General features: G+C 39.8%; 1 protein-coding gene across 2 annotated transcripts in view; it reads right to left on the bottom strand.

The window, feature by feature from the left end:
• Window positions 1-20311, bottom strand: part of PRMT3 (protein arginine methyltransferase 3) — a 61078-nt gene extending 40767 nt beyond the window's left edge. Inside the window, exons 1-8 of one of the 2 annotated variants that reach the window (XM_064657174.1) lie at window positions 20088-20311; window positions 18651-18733; window positions 17310-17359; window positions 16073-16175; window positions 14276-14429; window positions 10965-11106; window positions 7868-7933; window positions 2575-2696 (exon numbers count right to left, since the gene is read on the bottom strand). In XM_064657174.1, the coding sequence (XP_064513244.1) occupies window positions 2575-2696; window positions 7868-7933; window positions 10965-11106; window positions 14276-14429; window positions 16073-16175; window positions 17310-17359; window positions 18651-18733; window positions 20088-20227 (860 nt within the window). In that variant the 5' untranslated portion in view covers window positions 20228-20311. The remainder of the gene's footprint in view (window positions 1-2574; window positions 2697-7867; window positions 7934-10964; window positions 11107-14275; window positions 14430-16072; window positions 16176-17309; window positions 17360-18650; window positions 18734-20087) is intronic. The other variant, XM_064657173.1, reaches the window with a different exon arrangement.
• Between the last annotated feature and the right edge of the window lie 682 nt (window positions 20312-20993).

Genomic DNA, 20993 nt, shown 5'->3' with positions numbered 1-20993 from the left:
TTTCTTCTTGGCAAACCATATTATAGCCTTTCTTGCGCACACCTTTATTACAAAGCTTATTTCTGCTCTTAGGGCAGAAAAGTCTTCTCACCATAGAAATTTATCTCCCACCTGCAGTTCTTATCTCTGCCCCTTCCCTCCCTATCCTGATATCTTACTCTTACATTCTGTTCGGCTTTCAATGCAGACCAGTAATCACATTAAAAATTCAATCTCAGAGACAATGGGAGAACGATCAGAACGAAGGGAGGGAAAGGAGGGTCAAAGGGCTACTTGAACATGTGGGCTGTTGCAAAGATCAATTAAATACTCTACACAAGACAGTCTTCTGTTAGAAGAGTAGCAGTGCATCACTAATACCATATTTAATGCCATAAACAGAAGTAAAATCAGAAGTTCAAGGTGAAAAATAAAATGTTAAAGAGCTACCACCCACAACAATAATTTAAGAAGGATAAAAAGAGATCTAAAGATAACTTACTAAATGACCACAAACAAGGACACAATTTAAACAAAAGAGAAGAAAAAGATTAACTCATTACATACTTACTTTCAATTATAATGTTTAAAAAAACCCTCAAACCAACCAATGTAGTTTACACTTTGTAGGAAAAACTGCTGAGATGCTATTTAGGCAGTATACTTCAACTTTCTATTCTATCATAGCAGTGATGGATGACAAAAATCATGTCACCCACTGCACTAGAAATTTTACAGACGCTAGTCATAGCAAGAAAAGGCAATCATTTAGTTAAAAGGCAGTTTAAGGCTTGTCAGGCTACTTATTCCAGTTTACTTACACACATGGGTTGCACTGTTTCCAGTAATTAGCATGTTACAAATTAACCTAAGTTTTGGGAGAGACAAAAGTTCTCAAGCACACACTTGAATCACAAGTGGAAGCACACTACAACACTAATTTTTAAGCTACACAAAGTTGTTTACTATTCCAATAAATATTTGTTACTCCAGTGCAAGTTTGTAAGGTTTATTCCCTTAGGAAAAGTAGGTTTAACCAGACAACATAAATTGTTTTGATGCAAACTGGAGACTTTAACGTGAACAGAACTCTTTATAGCAGAAGGTACCTATAAATGTGCAGCCTCACTGATGACTTGCTGTGTACTTCAAGTGGCAATGCATCACTCTTAAGAATTTAAGAGGCCTGCCCTTTTCCTCACCACAGGTAATACATTTTGACTGGTACTTCTATTCTCCCCCAAGTATAAACAACATTCAAAGGGCTTGGAGCACCTGTTGAACGATACGAACAATCCTAAATTTGTAATCTAGTACATTAGAAATAAAACCCTATTTCACATTTGTAACCATTTTGAAGATGTCAGGGACTCCTGGGAAAAATTCTCTTTAAGGAATTCTCTTTTCATGCTAGAAAAGCATTTTAGTCAAAGACCCACTTACATGCTTAACATGGTACTTTCCCCAAACAGATATTTAATTAATAGAATCACTTTATAGCATCCAAGTGTGCAGTGCTGCACCACCAATGTGTGAAGTGGTACCTAACAAATTCAGCCTAGACAATGTTACTTCTGTACAACTCAAGTTTGTATTAAAAAAAACCTGTCACTCCCAAATCCTTCAGCATCTACCTGGACTCTCTTTTTCACAGTTGCTCATACAAAATCAACCTAAATGAAAAAACCTACATGCCTTAGCTATCAACAGCACACATCTACACCTACATTTCTCCTACCTCATGCTAGGAAACCCTTCTTAAGTCTTCAGATGTCACTGTTTCATTTCTATATATGCTCACAATCTTCCTTAATATCCTCCACAGGTAAATTAGTGACATGTGGAGCGGATAAATGAACCATGAGATGGGCGGAAAGCTGTCTGTACTATGAAGTTCAAGAGGTGAGAGGAAGAGTACAAATCCTAACTGATAGCCAGGTACCAGAGGTGTCCCTCAGGGTTCAGTGTTAGTTCTGATACTAATTAACACTAATTAATGTAGTGACATAATGGGGCAGAATGCACCCCTACCAAGTCTGTGGATAATGCTGAATTAGGGATGAGCAGCTGATAGGGTAGGGTTCTTATTTTCTATAACACAGACAAATTGTAGAAATTCTAGAAATTATTTAAAATTCCTATACAGAAACAGAAAATTAAACAACTATACATACACACACACTTGAATAACTTTCACTGAGTTTATCTAAATATGAACTTTCTTTAACTCCAAGCAGTGCAGCCAGGTAAAGTTTCTCACACCTTCTTGGTCTCCAGTGTTGTCTAAAAACTTACAGTTTTATCAGTAGCAACATTTAAAATGTAAGAATGGCAAATGGACAGGCAGTATTCAGTTGGAGCCTGCGCAGCCAGGCAGCACAGGCCCCATGGTACCATTAGGAAGAAGGTGTGTTTTAATTACCCCTACCAAGGGGACAAACAACTTTATAAAACGCCAAAATCTGTGCTATTTCTTTGGGCAAAGAAGGGCTTCAATAAAACACACACTTGTGATAGGTGATCATTAACTAGCAAAAGCATTTTAATAACTTTTTACAGTAACAGTTACCCTACTTTTCTTGGAACTTTTCCTACCTAATGATGTCCATGGCCTGATAGATGATTTCAGATTGGTCAACTCCAATCACTTTCTTCGCACCTGCTTTGGCAGCAAACATGGAGAGTATTCCAGTTCCACAGCCAACATCCAAAACCACCTGAAAGTCATAAAATAGAAGTAAAATCATCTTATTTTCCTTGCTATGACTTTTCCACACTTATTTCCATGTCAGTGAGAAAACATATTCCAAGAGAAGGAACAAATGGTAGCATCAAGTTTTACTGTCACATGCAGAGATACTTAAGTCAAACTGCAGTTCTAAATCCACACCCTCTACCACCTTTTCCAGATTGAGAATTGAAGCAGATGAGCTGCAGATTAACAACCACAAGCAATTATCTGGGCAACTAAAATGTTACATGAAGAGGAGAAAAAGGAATCACTAATAATTGAACTTAGCACTGGTACTAAAAAAACATATTCTAACTGCGGTTTTCATTAAGAGTCTATTCAGAAGCTTGCTTTATTTAGGAATTCTCTGCCAGAAATGGCCACAGTGCCCCAAAACAGCTATGGCTCAAGATGACTAATTTCAAAATGGTCACTGGCACAGTTTTAACACCTGGAAATATTTTCTGTCTAGCACTGTTTATAATCAAAATAAGACCAAAAAAATCCAGTAAGATTTCATGAAAGAAGAGTAAACTTCATCACCACACCTGAAAAAGTACACTCAGCTCAGCAACAAGATTCATGAAAATGCCTGGGGTTTGGCATATCACATATTAGCTACTGTAGGAAGACTGAAAAGACTGAAAAAATGCAAAGCAACTAACAAAAGAGTACCAAAGTTATTACTAAGTAGAGATGAGCTGCCTGCAATGTTAAATGTCATAAAGAGAGATTTTACCAAGCAGTCTTGTTCAGGTCTTGCTATCAGAATAGTGTATTTCTTCTACCTGCTGCAAACTTTTCAACACTTAAAAACTGATTAATGTGTTACAGTAGATTTTTAAGCTGAGTTTCAGGTTTGATGTTTTCACAGAATCGCTGAAGCTGAAAGGCACCTCTGGAGGTGATGAAGGTGCATTTTATTGCATTGATCAGACCATCAGAGGTCTTATTGTTAGAATTCTACTTAATATAGCTAAGTTTTACTAATGGTGTTAAAAAACTCTCAGCACTAAACCCCAAAACTTTCTGAAGTCTGAAAATCAAAACAAGTTTCCTAAACACTAGGTATAGCCACTCCTACCATGTATAGCATTTAAGCATTAACAGAACCAGAACCGTAAAGAGAGACTTCCTTTCCCATATATGAGACCCTAACATGAGAGTAAGTACAACTTCCTCAACACTTCTAAGTCAACCAGAACATTGAGTTAGAATTATTAGTCATAGCAACAATTTATTAGAAAGGAAAACTTCTTTCACCATCTCTCCTCTTCAGAGCATCCAGTGCTGTGAAACTCGTCTTCACAGCTTTCGTGACATTAATTTTTTTTCCAGAGAAGGCATCAATTTCCTCAAGAATCAATCCCTCCTTTGAGAATTATAACCCCATTTTACAAAATATTTCAAGGCAATAATGCATCCTACTGAAACATTTTTCAGCTCATGAGCTACTGAGCCTTCTTGCTTCAGCACAACAAAGCTTTGCATGTGCACTTTTACATTTCACCTGCAAATAGTATCCAAGTAAACACTGGAATGCGCTGCACCTTAGGTCTGCCTGCCTTCTCTTGTCTACAATCCTATACATGGATGCAGAACAATGATCCTGATGCCAGCACGAATAAAACCAGCTGTTTATCCATAGCAGTACAGCGTAAGTGAGCTTCTGCTGTGGTGTTCTGGGAAGCAATGACTGAAGAATTGACTGCCACCTGTCTTGGTAGAGTGACCTACTACCTGGAATCACACTAAAAAATGTTAGTGTGATGAATTTTTTACAGCCCCTTCTGTAGAGGTTGGCCAGGGAAGTTGTGGATAGAGTTATTCGTTCCACTTGCAACTCTTTGCAGCTACATTTCAAAGGAGTCAACTCTACAGCCCTCAAGTTACATATGAATATGTTATGGCTACAGAACTCCCTAGGCTGAATCTGCTGGAGATAGGAATAGAAAATAAAAATCAATATTCTTGCAGCTGCTGAAACCTCACACCCCCCAACATCACCTATTTTAACACTCTACCCATGGTAGTTAACAAAATCACTGAGCCATGAAAGCTGGAAGTCACAGCCAAAATTAAACCCCTGTGAAAGAATGATTTTGATGTACAGTTGCATGAAAGAGAGCAATCACCACAAATTGGAAAAAAATCAAAACAGACACCACTTTGGACATCTGCCCTGGTCACTTAAAAAACGCAGTGGGAACTCATCTAGCCTTAGGCAGGGGATGGGGGTGGAGAAAAAGGCACCAGAGAGAAAGTATACAAGCTGGAATACATCTGAGGAACAGAAAGACAAGCAGAATGATCACCAATTAGCCTAAGGACAAGGGTCTACAGCTCACATATTCTTGTGGTGATCACATATGGCCTCTCACCAAAGACCTGGAGCAGCTGGACTGGCGATTTGACTATACAATAATACACTGCAGCACCACCTCCTTCTCTGCAGTGTAATCAAAAGTGATATTCCACTTTAAATAACAGAAAAAATTACTTCTAATTCAGAAAAACAGGAGGCCAGGTGATTTGGCCAATTAAATCAATTCCATCGATGAACTCTTAGTAGGAACAATGTTTTAAAAATCTCATTTTATTCCCTGAATATGGCATTGATCTTGCCTCAGACTTCCATTCTACCACAAAAACTAAGCATGGCAACAGTGCTTTACTAAGCTATTTTTTCTACCCAAAAATACTCTCACTGTAAAATGGACCACATTTCCTTTTACTGAGTACCTTAACTACTCCTGCTAGGTAATCTAAATTGTCCTATTCTCATCTCAAATACATTTGACAGGTTGAAAATAAAGGCAGCAAGCAGGATTCATACAAGTTTTAATAATTTATTTTGAAAGCTGAGTTCTGAATAAAGTATGCCTATTAAACAAACCTAGATATTCTGTTCCAATCTGTCACCATGCAACCACACCTCTTTAGGATACAGCATATTTGCACCAAAAGTGAGTACAACAAATTCAGCTCTTTGAACAAGCTCCTCCCAAACTACCTCACAAGTGTCCTTTTAGAAACAATAAAAAGCACCGCCCTGTATTTTGCAATAATAAAGAAATAAAATATGGGAGTTCTAGGAAATAGAGTACCAGAATTTTACCCACTTTTTAAAAAAAAAACCTGTAAAGAAACTTTAAGGGAAAATAGCCTTTTTCTTTAAGTTGGAAGTTTCATTCATTAATATGGTTCTGAGAGCATTATATGATATATTAATTTAAGCAAAATATCTTCATATTTTCTTCAGCAGAAGTCTAGAACTCTGAAAAAAATCCCCTATGTTCTCCATAACTGTGTAGCATGTGAAAGCTACATCAATGGTCAGACACAGAAGTCAAACAGGGCACTGGTCACATGGATGGGGGTTATTGGGAACTCAAAGCAGTTGAGAATCTGCCTTTCAATTCAATCTCAACACACAATGATGGGTTTGGATCCACTATGAATTTGAGGTAATCTTGATCAAAAAAATGTTGTAAAAACCATGTTCAGAAATCAGTTGTAGATGTTGTGATAACTGAGAAGGTTTTCTTCAGAGAAGTTGAATGCTTTCACAGCTACAGAGTAAGCACACACATTCTCTCAGCTGTTTCTTGAGCAAATGTATCTACCTCGGGGGCTGAAGCAACACTGACTCTAACAGGTTTGTTTTGAATGTTTCCAGTGTGTTCATACAGAGGAGGAGAAATACAACCAATTCAGAAAAATTACTGTTCCACGAGGACACACATTTCATGTAACTTCATATCAGTCTTGCCCTGTGAAAACCTGCAGTTATCAATTTCAGGGGCATCGGTGAAACTAAATTTCTCCCAGGAAAGTTTTCTTTCCTTTATTGATTTTTCTGCTTTGCTGTATGAGCTGCCCATCTATGCAGTCACCTGCATCATTTAAGTAGCTGGCAGTATAATTCTACAACACTTTTCCTTATTCTTTCATTGTAACTAAAGAGTTTAAAAATGTTTAACAGAAACAGGCTTGTGACATGAACTGAGACTAAAAAAGGAAGAAAACTATTTCCTAATTTTTTCTGCTGTAGTTTCCAACTGAAAACTGAAGTAAGATACAAAACATAGCCACTATCAACCTTGAAACACCTCCTGCCAGAGCAAAACTCTCTCTCTCACCTCTCCTACAAAGAAAGGCTGAGAGAATTGGGACTGTTCAGCCTGGAAAAGAGAAGGCTTAGGGATGCCCTAATCGCAGCCTTCTAGTACCTGAAGGGAGCCTACAAGAAAGATGGAGAGAGACTAGTTACAAGAGCATGTAGTGACAGGACAAGGGGGAATAGATTTAAACAGGAAGACAGTAGATTTAGACTAGATATTAGGAAAAAAATTCCTCACTGTGAGGGTGGTGACGCCCTGGGACAGGTTTCCCAGAGAAGCTGGGAAGTGTCCGAGGCCAGGCTGGATGGAGCTCTGAGCAAGCTGGTCTAGTGAAAGGTGTCCCTGCCCATGGCAGGGGGGTTGGAACTCAACGATCTTTAAGGTCCCTTCCAACCCAAATCATTCCATGGCTCTATGAACTCAAAACACAGCAAAGTAATCAGCCATCAGAAAGACAAGGGACAAGAAGAGTATCATAACTGTACAGGGGTCACAACCACTGTAAGGTCATATCAGTACAATCCTCCTCACTGCAAGTGAAACATCAGTTCCTCGTTCTAAGCCCTTGAATAACAACCTACTCTGGAGACACTGAACAACACTAATTCAAAAATCAGTTACACATGAATTCTTTTCCAGCTCTAATAACACAGGGCTTCCAGGACGTTTTTATTGTATCAGGCATACATAGAAATTCACTTAATTCTGGTAAAGAGGCCCTCAGAGAGATTCCACCTAATACACCAGACAAGAAAGGCTCAGCTTCACCCCGCCGACATAATTAATGAGCATCCCAACATGGCACGCAGCACAGTGACAATAGCCATCACCACTGCTCTTATCAGCACTGTGCACCCTCCAGCAGCTGAATAGCTTTCCACCACCTAATAAAGCCACAGTACATTAAATCAAATCCTGTCACAGTGCCATTCTCCATTCTCGGAGCTACAAAGTAGCCAACCTGAAGGTTTTCTACTATTTGAGAAAAAATTAACCACAGAAATGACTGTATTTTCTGAGCTGTTTTACCTACCTTGTTCTTGAAGATATGTGGGTTTTGATAGATGAAGTCACGATAGCTTTCTGTACGTACTTTATCCTGTTATTTAAAAGCAAAAAGTGTTCATTTTTTTCACTTAGGTACAGCATGTCATTCAAAAATACTGAAAAACTTCTTTTTAACCTGACCTAAAGATGTTTTGTGTATACTGTACTTACAAGGGCTCTGCAATCATGACGCTGGCCATGTAATATTACTTCAAAATTTACTGTCTTTGCAAATGAAGCCAGTTGCCTCAGCTGGATGAAAAATAAGAAATTAGCTCATGGTTTCCTGACCTGCTGCATTTCATTTTGAGTATTTCAAAGTTCTTAATACTTCTTCATTACTTCCCAGGAACAGCAGAGTGGCAATACTGCACCAGCTTTACATAACTTCCTCTACAATTTGAAACATTCAAATCACAAGCTCATAAAACATTTTGTATCATTTTATTCTCTGACTCTCCTGTGACACAAGAGATTTCTTTAAAAAAAAACCAAAACATTATGCATCAAATTAACCTGTCCTATTTCTGAACAAACTGCAAATTTGCAAACCTAGCTAGCAAATAAAGCTGTACAGCCCATTCCACAAAAGTCAATATAGTAAATATATTTGACTGTAATACAACAGGGTTGGAGAGGCTGGAATGTTTTCAAGCATAGAATGAAACATTTATAGTATCCTAGTATATCAAAGGTAGCAATATGGCTCAGTTTACCAGCAAGATAATCAAAAACATTGATTGTCTTACCATGTATCAGCAGGTACACAAAACGACAGCCAAGTATAGGTTTTGGAATTGCTGTTGCAGTTCAAGTGTTACAGTAAAGTAGAAAAAAATTTTCAGCAATTTTTTGTCTAGTGCAAATAATGCTGAAGGATAAAATCCAAGTGCTTATATTAAATCTAATATTTTTATATTATGGTAAGGTAAGAATTTTTAGAAACAGCAGAGAACGAAAGAAATTTTCTACAGTGAGAAGGAACAAAGTCTATTTTGATAGAAAATTAAGATCAAAACCAGTGACTGAGAACAAAGGCTTTGTCAATAAAAAATTTGGAGACAGAATTATTTTGAGGCTTGAAAATTCTAAAATCCAGTTTTAAATGTAGAGGTATTATCGCACACAACCCAAAGAAACAGGGTTGATTTTAGAAAATTCCACTTTAAAATTATACATAAGTAATGAATAAAAGAAACTGTGATCCTTGAAAACCATATTGGTTTCCTCTGATGTTATATTCAGAGCACCTATTTTTAGAGCTTCACCTCTACTGCAGCATATCACAGGATTTTGCTGGAATGACCAAAAAAGTTTAAAAATAAATAATCAAAACTGGAATGTTCAGCATCAATTGAGAAAGCAGTCAGCTGGAAATCTTTCAGCCTTACATCCTGCCCACTCACACTGCCTCAGCACTGCCCCAACTGAATCAATACAATTCGAGCTGCTGCCTCCAGTCAGTCACTTCAGGTGTCTCTGTCCATCAATCCCGCTCTCTCACTCCACATTTCCACGTGATGCTTTTTTGTTTTGTTTATAAGTAAAATGGTAAGAACATTTATTAAAATGACAGTCAAGGAATTCTTGAGCAAAACGGCAGAGCAAGGAAAACACTTGCCACTTGGTCAGTGTGAAGTAACAACATTCTTCCTCCCACCTCTGAAGTGTTTACAGAAAAAAAAAAACAAACAACCCAAACTGAAACTTCATCCTACCACTACCAGGCATAAAGAAAAAAAAAGTTTAAGACTGAACAATGTCAGAAACAGATTTACAATTCAGACAGCAAAACTCCTTTCCTAAAAATTGTCATGTACCAAGTCACTACATGTATGTAAATAAGGTAAACACGAAAAGAAAAGAAAAAATCCAAGTGAATGCCTACCATATAGGAAAAATTTCAATGTACACACAATGCAATGAAAAATAACTGGTGTTGTATGCTTTGGAAACTCAAAAGTCTTCCTAAAAGCTTTCTGAGAAACGTACCCTGAAATCAATAAAATACAATATTGTACCAATCTCCTTGTGCAGAGATGTAGATTTATTATAAACTTTACTCGTCCTATAGCCTATAACATCTCAAATGTCAGCTTTACACCACTGCAAAACCAAAAACCGATCATTTCTATCTTTCTTTCAAGACTTCAGTTATATTTCTATAGACTATGCATTTTGGATAACATCCTTCTACTTCTGCAGCCATGTCTGTGCTTCTGTAAAATCCCCTCCCCTTAATATTAATCTCATGCTTATACTATTCTTACCATAGATTCACATGCATTTCTACATTGGGCCCACTAAACGATTTAGAAAGCTGAAAACTTCCTGTGTTAGCTGCAGGGACAAAGTGACTTCGCAACTCTGTATTCTACCTTTACATTAGACAGGAATTTTATTTAATTCTGGCTTAAAATTATAAAACTGTTTATAACTTTCATAACAATGATATCTTCTCTGAAAGGAAGCATTAAGAGATTCTCATTTACATGTCAATTAGAAGCTATTGGGCTTTGTGTTTTTTATTTTAAAGTTAAAATAGGCTTGCCTTTGAAAAGTTTTATGCATTAATTTCATCTTTATCATATAAAAGGAGCACATTTGTTTTTTCAGCTGTTCAATGTCATGTTACAATACATTGAACCAAGCACAAGGACCAATTTCTGTTTACCTAGTGCAATAGGAAACCACAATATTTGAGAAATGGTCTTGCCTAACAAATTTCAATTGTTAGGAAAATTTAAAACTAAAGAAAAATATTCACTGCCTGTACTATGTTTTATCCTCTATCTTTTAAGCATGCAGGAAAAAGCTGCTTTCGGCAAGGTCAGGCTGTGTTACTGTAATATCAAGCATATCGGTACATGATTTCATGTTCCTAATGCCTCCCGTAAACAGAATTTATACAAAGGAAGTAAAACTGGAAAAAGATCTCTCGGCCCAATTCTTGGAGAAAAAACTATCCTGGATAGAAAGGGTTAAAAATGCAGCTGCTCTGCAGTATATTTATGGGCACACAGCCCACTTCCTTCGCTCTCCTCTTTAGTCCTACTAAGATGCAGGTGAGGTGATTTTCTAACCTTTAGCATCTCTTCGTGTATCCCATAATGCCCATAGGAGCTGAAGTAAACACCATCCTCATCCTCCTGAAGGTCTGCGATGGCGCTGGATGATGAGCTGCTCCTGACATCTGTGTTCATCACAAAATCCTGGGCAAATTGTCTGTAATCAATTTGAAATATACCCTTGAGACATGTTTATGGGACCATGAAAGCGAGGGGGGGGAGGGTGGGGCAGAAAGGGCTTGGAAGAGGGAAGGAATCCAGGCTGCTCAGGGGTTTGCCAACAATGGGCCCGGCTTTAGGTGTGCACATCCTCCCTCTGCAGGCTCCTCTGGGCTGCTGCACCACTGCAATCCCTGCTTTCTGCTTACAGCGAGCAATTATTCACAGCGAAATCCTGAGATTTAGTTTCTATTTTTAAGGAAGGATTATCTATATTTTGCTCGCTGGCACCAAAGCCAGCACCACGGTGCTCGAGGTGTTTCAGGCTGTGCAGTGCAGATATGGACTCAATTGAAAGAGCACAAGAACTACAGCCCACACAACACTCTGTGACGGGTGGAAGGCAGAAGGAAGTATTTTAAAACTGAGCATTTGTGTGAAAACAAAACAGAGCTTAACATTCAATTCGTTACTTTAATTTCATGCTGCTTATTTTTCCTCCTCCATGGTCTTGCATTCCTAAAACACATGAGGAAAGGCTGAGAGAACTGGGATTGTGCAGCCTGGAGAAAAGAAGGCTCCAGGGTGACCCTTCAGCACCTGAAGGGGCTACAAGAAATCTGGAGAGGGACTTTGGACAAGGACATGGAGTGACAGAACAAGGGGGAATGGCTTTAAGCTGAAAGACAGTAGACATAAATCGGATATTAGGAAGAAATTTTTGACCAAGAGGGTGGTGAGGCCCTGGCACAGGTTGCCCAGAGAAGCTATAGCACTTCCACACCCTGGAAGTCTTCAAGGCCAGGCTGGATGGGGCCCTGAGCAACCATGGTAGGGGGGTTGGAAGTAGATGACCTTTAGATCCCTTCTAACCCAAACCATTTCATGATTCTATGTTCCCTTATTCCTCAAAGCAGTTTTCATGATAAAATACACAAATCAAGAGGTTTATAATGAAAACACAATTAGGAGCTGACAAGCAAACAGCTCATACTACACCCCCAAGTAAGTGAAAAACGTCACATGCCAGACAATATTCCTCCAAGGTCTACAGCCCAACAGCAACAAAACTTACACCCTAGACCACTTCAAAGCCACCAACACTTACCTTTAACAGTGAACTTGACATATAGAAGCTGTAGGTAACACCTCATTACCAGTACCAGTTTTATAGAACATCAAAACCAAAAAAACTATTTCACCCCTGGCATATCAAATACCTCTCTACTCAACTAGTTTGGATGGGGGAGAGAATATGGTAAGGGAATTTGTACTAAAATTTTGTCAGTATCAGCAACTTCCTATACTTGTCTATACAGGTCTGGATCTTATTTTTAATATTGCTCTTTGCCATGGCAGTTTGCTTTTTCCTTACTTTTAGATGAATATCTAAATGATAAAAATTTAAACTTCAAAAAAAGATTCCATGTCATACAATTAAGTATAATTAGCACTGTGTGAGATTTAAATTATTTTAAATTTAAAATTCTTTAAAATGGATTCAGCCAATAGTTCCTCAAGCAGCCAAATGCAACACAAGCACCAAAGAAAGTCTAGAGACAGAGCTGCCCTCCAGTGTTTTTAATCAAGAAAAATGGTATGTAAAGACAAAAGCCATAACCTCTAAACAGGTGACAGGTTAAAAAATTCACCATATACAAGCCATGTTCTTATATCTCTAAGTTACATCTAGTGCCAGAGGAGATCTGATTTATAGAACTGTTACCATCTTTATTTTGCACAGGTTTACCTGAAATGAAACATCTGCAGATGGTCTCTTTCCATGGAGGAACCTCCAGCATAAACCAGTAGCACCATATTAACTACTACAATGCAACCGCTTCATCTGTCCATAATTTAAAACTGAGGTGCTTCAGCAGATCTACATCTGGTTACTTTTGCTGCCAGACAAAGGAAGAGGCTGCATTGCAAAGGAAAATTAAAAGTCTCTCTCTTACAGGAGCAGATAACTTGATACACTAACCTCAAAAAAATAATAAAAATCTATAACCTCGATTGAAGTTTAGAGTTCAAAAGAAATTGCTGCTGCTGACCTGAAGTGGGTTTTTTGTTTTAAATGAAAACGAATGGAACAAGAGGAAGACAAGAAGACATAAAGAAAAAAAAGGCTAAGTTTTCAAAGCACAGTGCCAAATTTGTTTCATTCTTACTGTTTATGATCAATTAATGCATAATATACCCAGAGACACCAGAGAAGCACTGTGTACTATGAAGTACAATTTGCAAAAGGCAAACCCGACTGAAGACAAACCTCCTTATTTTTGAAATAAAGAATTGTTCACAGTTGAGAAGATCTAAATACATGAATTTATTTTGGTCTACTTAGTTACTTATAACACCAAGTGTGTAATATCAAAATGTACAAGCCCTCAAATGTATTTTACAAAACAAGCCTTTTGCCAACTAACTTCCTTGCAAAAGAACATGAATTTTTTTTCCAAAGTCTCCTAAATACAACTTCAGTTCTTCGGTGCCCAATCAGTGTAATCTTGAAATGACATGTTTGTACAGGATTTGACCCTACATGTCCCATTTTATCCATGAGCGTCATCAATCTATATTTTGCAGACCTCAAGATTTAGAAGTCAAGTGTACAGCTACAGGGATGTCCTGATTCCTGACTGTGATGAACTGAATATTTTCACTAACAGAACCCACATCTAAGACTGAAAAGTAGCTGAAAAAAGTTGATTTCTTAATTTCACTGAGAGTTTCTCCAAACTGTAAGTGGACTCTACCACTAACAATCATTGTTTGGAGCCAACTCTGACAACGTTTGGAGTCCCGTATTTAATTTGTCAGTCTCTGCTCCACTGTGTACATCCTCAGTGTTTACATTCTTATCTAAAGGACTAACAGAAAAGTGTCTCAAAAACTAAGTGGTCTGAAGCAAAATACATGTTTCTGAGCCATGTGCTTGCTTAGCTTTCCCAAGCGTACTTTGGTTTTTCAATCTGCGCAAGTTTTGTGCATTTTTTACTAACCATCTAAAAGACATTTACTGACCCTCTACAACACACAAGTCAAACCTGCAGTCCCAATACAAGTCAAGAGGTTACACTCTACAACATCTTTGAATTTCTATTGTCTTCTCACCTAAAACACACCAAATAAGAACACCCCAAAACTTCAGTTCAAACACTTACTTCATTTTCTGAAGATCCTCCTGTGCTCTAGACAAGGCTGCTTCTGCGGCTCTTGCTCTGTGTTCTGTGTGTTTTAACTGTTCAAGGAGCACTGTGGTATCATTTAAACCATTACAGGGCACAACGTTTGCAGGTTCACAAAGATCTTCTATATCTGATGAAATGAAGAGGGACAAAAACCCACCTACCAGTCATGTGTTGCTTCACAGCAAATCATTAACATAAAATGCTATTTCTGTCTTTGGATGATTTGTAAAAGTGGGTTGTTTTACAAAAGACATGATTGAATTTAACAGGACTAACTGCAGAACACAATACTACTCAGAAAAAGCAAATATGCTAGAAGCATGCTCTAAGTTAATAAAGCAAATAAATCCAAAATTCAGGCTTCTTTAAATACCAGTGTTTGATTAACCATAGAAGAGACATTTGGTTTAGAATATAATTAAGTTAATTACAGTTCTATCCTGCTTTTTTCCAATTATGTTATTCTGAGGCTGAAAGTGCTGTTAACAGTAATGGTAAAAGGTAAGAAATTATATAAATTTAAAATGTCTTAGTAATTAGAGAGTAACTCTTAATTTTCAAACCAATTCCTCGGGCTTTTATAAAGCTTACAAACACACAAAACAGAAGAGCATAAACAGTGAATCTAGATGAAACAGTGCTTTTCAACTACAATGCAGACTCAGCACTAGGTCCCATTCACCTCTTGCTAAATTCAGCTGATTTCAACAGGTGTCAGTGGAGAAAAAAAAAGGATGCTACTGTGCTTTTGGATATAGTAGGAAGTTACTGCCAGCTGACTGAGCAAAAGACTTAACTAAAAAAAACATGTATCTATTCTTTTTAATCATGGAAGACTGTTTGAGCCATGGACTGAAAGAAAGCATTTAATATTTCAGAAGTTCAGCTCACGCCCATAACCCTTAAGCAACTGCAACTGGCACATCAAAGCACCTCAAAAGTCTATAACTCGGGCAAAGAGCACACATTAGGCAGGAGCTGATCCAGGGAAATGTGAACTCTCTGAAGCAACCAACTCATGTCCTCTAGCAGGCACTATCTCTGCTGCCATGCAACAGGGTTCACTTAGAAAGGGGCAAAACTGCATTCCAGAGTGTAGAGAGAACAAAAAAATCCACAAGCCCTAAGCACCTTATGGTTTAGCTGAAAGATGTGCAAGTATAAGAGAGTGAGAGGATCACGGGCAGCAAAAATAATTTCAAAAGTCAAACCGAATTCTCTCAAGAACATCTGACGAACTGTCATGAGAGAGAAACTAAGGCTGCTTGCTCTGATCCCCAGAACTACTAAAGAATCAGAACTTTTGTAGTACGTTATACTGGGTTGCTCCAAAATAGAACCTGTATAAAAGATGTTCTCAACAAGGCAAATTACTTGTAGCACACATTTTTGAATGAATGCATCAGATTTTAAATATCATCTATTTAAATATCTAAATATTGTGAAGCTTTAAAAGCTTCACAAATCTCCCAATGAATGTCAGGTGGAGTGTCTCTTTGACCAGCATAAATACTATACAGAGCATCTCTGCTATAAGAATTTGCTACAATACGCAAATGCAGGTAATAAAAAAGGGCTATGGAAATCTCAGTCACTAAAAATAAATGCACAACATGCAGTAAAAATATCAGAGTGTAACTTACTGTCATGACTTCGGCTACTATGTGGACTTTCTCATGTATGTAAATCAACTGAATAACAGTGGCATGAACTCTGACAATACCACATTTACCCTACAATGCAGTGCAGTCATATTGAAACAGTATTTACCAAACTGAAGGAGGAGATCATCTTCTAGTTCTGGTTTCAGATATTCCTCTCCTTTCCAAGGCAGTGGGCTGCTGAGAGAACTCAAATATGCTCCTGTTGGTTTCTAGACAGGGGAAGAGCATGTAAGCTAAGTTTCTTTGAAAACACCAGCCCTTCAGTCTGATTCAAGAAAAAAAGGCAAAGACCTGTTCTTTCACACATTCAAATATACAGGGTATTATTGAAGGAACTTTGTAGCAAAGGCTGAGAAAGCCCAGGCAGCTACAGCATCAAGAAATTCAAGTAAAGCACTGATTGAAGGATACTTGCAGGATTACACTGCTATCAGGAACCAAGTTTACTCAGGTGTTTGGCTGTGTCAGCCTCTTAGCTTCCAAGAGGGCTAATCAATAAATTGCAGATGCTAATCCTGTCAGGTGTTTTTACATGAACACTGCTGCAGGGACTAATGTCAGAAATGCTGCATTCTCTCCTGTTTGCATCCAGCCAGTTAATATTTTGTCAGGAAAGGAAAGGTCAGATTCTGGACTTCAATTTTTGCCTTTCTGTGTTTACTCTGCATAGACAGTTATGCATTAAGTAACTATTTGAGGATTTAAGATTTGAGGATTTAAGTTAAAAAGTGGTTAATGAGGTAAGATGGTGTTAAGTTTAAACCTAAACTTCTAGGGAACAACCAAGGAACATGCTTCAAAGTCACAGAACACACAAAATACACCCAGGCCTATCTTAAAATTGTAGGCTCCCATTAGCTTTCCTGATTCTGGCATCATTTAGCAGAGATTAAAGCTCTGTAGCAAGAGGGATCAGGCGATGTCCTTACTAAGTAGGGGTCTGGCCAGCTCACACCCTCAGGAACACTCTTTTACACCTACACACAGGCAAGGACTGAGAAACTTCAGTTATTGACAAGTGAAGCCATTTCTGAAGCAAGACAGAAAAGGCCAAGACAAATTAACAAAACAAGATGATACTACATAGCATGGAGGCTTTTTGCAAGTCTAACACCCTCTTCTGAAAACAATAAAAATCACATAAGTTAAATACAATTTAAATTAAAACAACTTCATATCTAAATAAACCAATCAACAGCTATTTTAATTCCTGTGATTTCTTATTTCTAGAATTACAATACAAAATCTCATGCAGTTATTAAAAAAGGGCAAACTGAAAGCACAGCACCTTGATTCTGTATTCTCCAGACACAGATTACAGAAGCAGTATGTGGCACACCTACCTTTAATCTGATGAAGTTTATTAGCTTAATGTATCCATAAAAATTGAGTCCTGAGAGGGGAAAAAAAAAAAAAAGGGAGAGAGTTTGCATTACAGAAAAGCACACATACTTCACAATTAAATGAATACTTAGTTGCTTGTTCAAGTGGCCAGTTTCCCCTTGGGGTGTACATCACCATCTAGTGCAGTCTTCCTATCTTAAGCCTGCCATCTATGTTTTTCTTCTCCTTAGGATTAAACCAGGAAATTCTCACCCTCAGGACAAATACATTTGCCACAAATTAAGAATGGAACACATCCAATTGGGGATTATGAACAGGGATTTCATTCATCTGGCAAGCAAGCTCTTCAGGACAGCCACTAGCTACCCTGCTGATATTTTAGGCTGTTGTTCATTTTTAGCTTTCTGCTTAACAGAAATCACATTGATTATACTCATCAAGAATACTTACCAACATTGATTTAAAAATGCCACCTAGGCAGAAACAACAGTGGCTTAAGTATAAATATGTACTCTCACCAACAAGACCAAAGACAGAACACTTTACCTTGGATTTTAGACAGAAAACAGACCAGATCTTACAACTTCACAGGCAGATTTCTAAATGCTTCATGTAGTTCCCATCCTCTTATCTCACACACTCCTTTTCAGTGAACACTCTTAAAACAGCATTTCTCCAACACAGTTTCCCTACTCCTGCTTTCCACTCTTCCTATTTTAGGCTCAGTAGCTCAGCACTTACCTCTTTCAAAGCCCTCCCTACTTCACATACATCCTCCTACATGTACTTTCCTTCAGTCACCACCTTGGCCTAAACACAGCTTCAAGTGAAAGTCAAACTTCTCCTAGAAAGAGTTAAACAGACATTGGGGGGTTTGCCCTCCTGTGATCCTTTGAGGGAACATAAGCCAAGACTGCAAACAGCTGCTCAAAAGACACGAGCAGCACAGTCCAGCACCTGCCCTACGGGTGGGTACATCCTTGGTGTCTGCTTAGCTATTGAGCCCAACAACAGCATCACTAGACAGGCAGGAGTTCCCAAGATCAGGTAAACCACATAGTGGGCTGGCTCAAGTAGGTAGGGAGGATTCAGCACACCAGCACAAGCCAGCAGAGATCAATCTTACTTTTGTCACTAGTCAGGAGCTTTATGAGTAGATAAAGCACACAGGAAGCAGCCAGCATAAAGTATAAGCATTTTTCCACATAGCTTATCTTGTTCAATCTGGGAAGTTTCAGCTGCAACCATGAAATCCATTAGAAATAAACCAATGCTTTCAATTTATTTTAAATAAGACATTCATACACAAAAGGAAATGACAAGTCATGAAAAAAACTTACCATGTTTCTGGATCACATCACTAACATTAAACTCATGCTCTGTTTTGCAGTGAGAGAACACAACTTCAGCAGAACTGAACCACCTGTAAATAACAAATTATTAAGTATGTAATAACAACACATTTAGAAGTTCTGAGTTCTATATGCTCTGTTCTGACCTACTAGGCAATACATTCAGAACACATTATCTGCCTTTGAGAAGGGATGCACAGGCAACTCCTTATTCATATGCCTCACAAAGAAACTTTTACCTTGTTTGCCAAACATTTTGAAACAAAAGACAACAAATATAAAAATTTTGTTTGACAAAGCCACAAACCCTGTGAACTTTCAAAAATTCCTGGAAAGCAGAGACTCTGTTAAAGCTGAAATCTAAGAACCACATACAGGAGGTGGGTGGGCCGGCTGGATCTGCTGCATCCAAATAAAAACCCTTATCTATTTACTGGCAATGGGAAAAGATGACAGGGAGAAAAAAATAAAAAAAAAGGAAAGAGAAAAGCCTCCACACTGCTCCAGGATGAGAGGAGGGGATTACCTTCTTTCCACCTTATCCTCTCCTTCACTCTGGATCTAATGCACCTTCAGCTCGATCAACAAGTTTTAGCTTGAGAGAGAAACTAAGTCTGGGATCTGGAGCTGAAGTGGGGCTGGAAAGGGCTGCCAAAGGAAAGTAGGGGCTGCAAAACAGAACTTTTTCATCTGGGCAGGGGCAGGTTTTGGTTTGTTGGGATTTTTTGGGGGGGAGGATGGGGTATTATTTGGTTGGGGGATTTGTGGGTTTTTGTTTGTTTGTTTTAACAAAAACTTAGCCTGGAATTAGGTTTAGGGCTATGTTATGAAGTATGGGACTCAGTATTTTACACATACACATATATTTATACCTCTACAGAAGTGCCTCCAGAAAACGCACATCGTGGAGCAACTTGAGGAACGCGGAACAATTGCAGATGCTACAGAGCTCAGCTAAAACTAGGAATGAATTACCTCCCTGGCATGGTTGCCTCCCGCGGGCCAAGCCTGGGCGTACGCAGCTCATCCCAGCTCTGCCCTGCCCAGCCCAGCTAAGCCCAGCCCAGCCCAGATGAGCTAAACTCAGCCGAGCCGAACCCAGCCGAGCCGAACCCAGCCGAGCCGAACCCAGCCGAGCCGAACCCAGCCGAGCCGAACCCAGCCGAGCCGAATCCAGCCGAGCCGAATCCAGCCGAGCCGAATCCAGCCGAGCCGAATCCAGCCGAGCCGAACCCAGCCGAGCCGAACCCAGCCGAGCCGAATCCAGCACAGCCGAATCCAGCCCAGTCGAGCCGAACCCAACCCAGCCGAGCCCAGCTCTACCCACTCCAGCCCAGCCCAGCCCGCTCGTCACGGGTCCCCTGGCCCAGGCGGGCACAGCGAGAGCGCACCGCGGTCCCCCCCCACCCCGCGCCGAGCCCTTACCTATCGCAGAAGAGGCAGCGTGTCCTCTGGCCCACGGCAGCGCCTTCCTCCTCCTCCTCTTCCTCCTCTTCCCAAGGCTCGTCGCCGTCGGAGAGCGCGGACATCTCCTCATCCCGCCCCGTCTCCGTCTCCGCGTCCATGTCCCTCCGCCGGCCCCACGTGCGGCGCTTCCGCCCGCTGCCGGCGGGGCGGGCCGGGCCGCGCTGGCGGCTCGCGCGCCCCCTGGCGAGGCCCTCCGGCCATGGCGGGCGGGGCGGGCGCTGAGGGGGGGCCGGGCCCGGCCGAGGGGTCCTGTGATACCTTTTGACGCAGTGTTGACAAAACACAAAGACTAAAGAGCACAAATGAAGATCATAGAATCAGTCGGGTTGGAAAGGACCTCTGAGATCAAGTCCAACCCTTGATCCACCATCGCCGTGGTTCCCAGACCATGGCACTAAGTGCTACATCCAATCTCATCTTAAAAACCTCCAAGGACGGAGAATCCACCCCCTCCCTGGGCAGCCCATTCCAATGCCTGATTACCCTCTCTGTAAAGAATTTCTTCCTAATATCTAACCTGAACCTGCCCTGGCACAGCTTAAGACCATTCCCTCTTGTCTCACTGATCGCTGCCTGGGAGAAGAGACCAACCCCCACCTGGCTACACCCTCCTGTCAGGGAGTTGCAGAGAGTGAGGAGGTTTCCCCTGAGCCTCCTCCTCTCCAGGCTGAACAACCCCAGCTCCCTCAGCCTCTCCTCACAGGACTTGTGCTCCATACCCTTCACCAGCCTCGTTGTTCTTCTCTGGACCTGCTCTAGCACTACAAAGTTTGCTATTAAAGTTCAGAAATCTACACTGCTGAGCTCTGTGACGTGAAGGTAGTATAGCAAGGAGTTTTTGTAGCTAATTTTGCTATTTCAATT

The sequence above is a fragment of the Pseudopipra pipra genome, chromosome 6 (genome assembly GCF_036250125.1).
Source record: "Pseudopipra pipra isolate bDixPip1 chromosome 6, bDixPip1.hap1, whole genome shotgun sequence".
Classification (NCBI taxonomy): Eukaryota; Metazoa; Chordata; class Aves; order Passeriformes; family Pipridae; genus Pseudopipra; species Pseudopipra pipra.
This window is presented reverse-complemented; position numbering and strand designations above follow the sequence as displayed.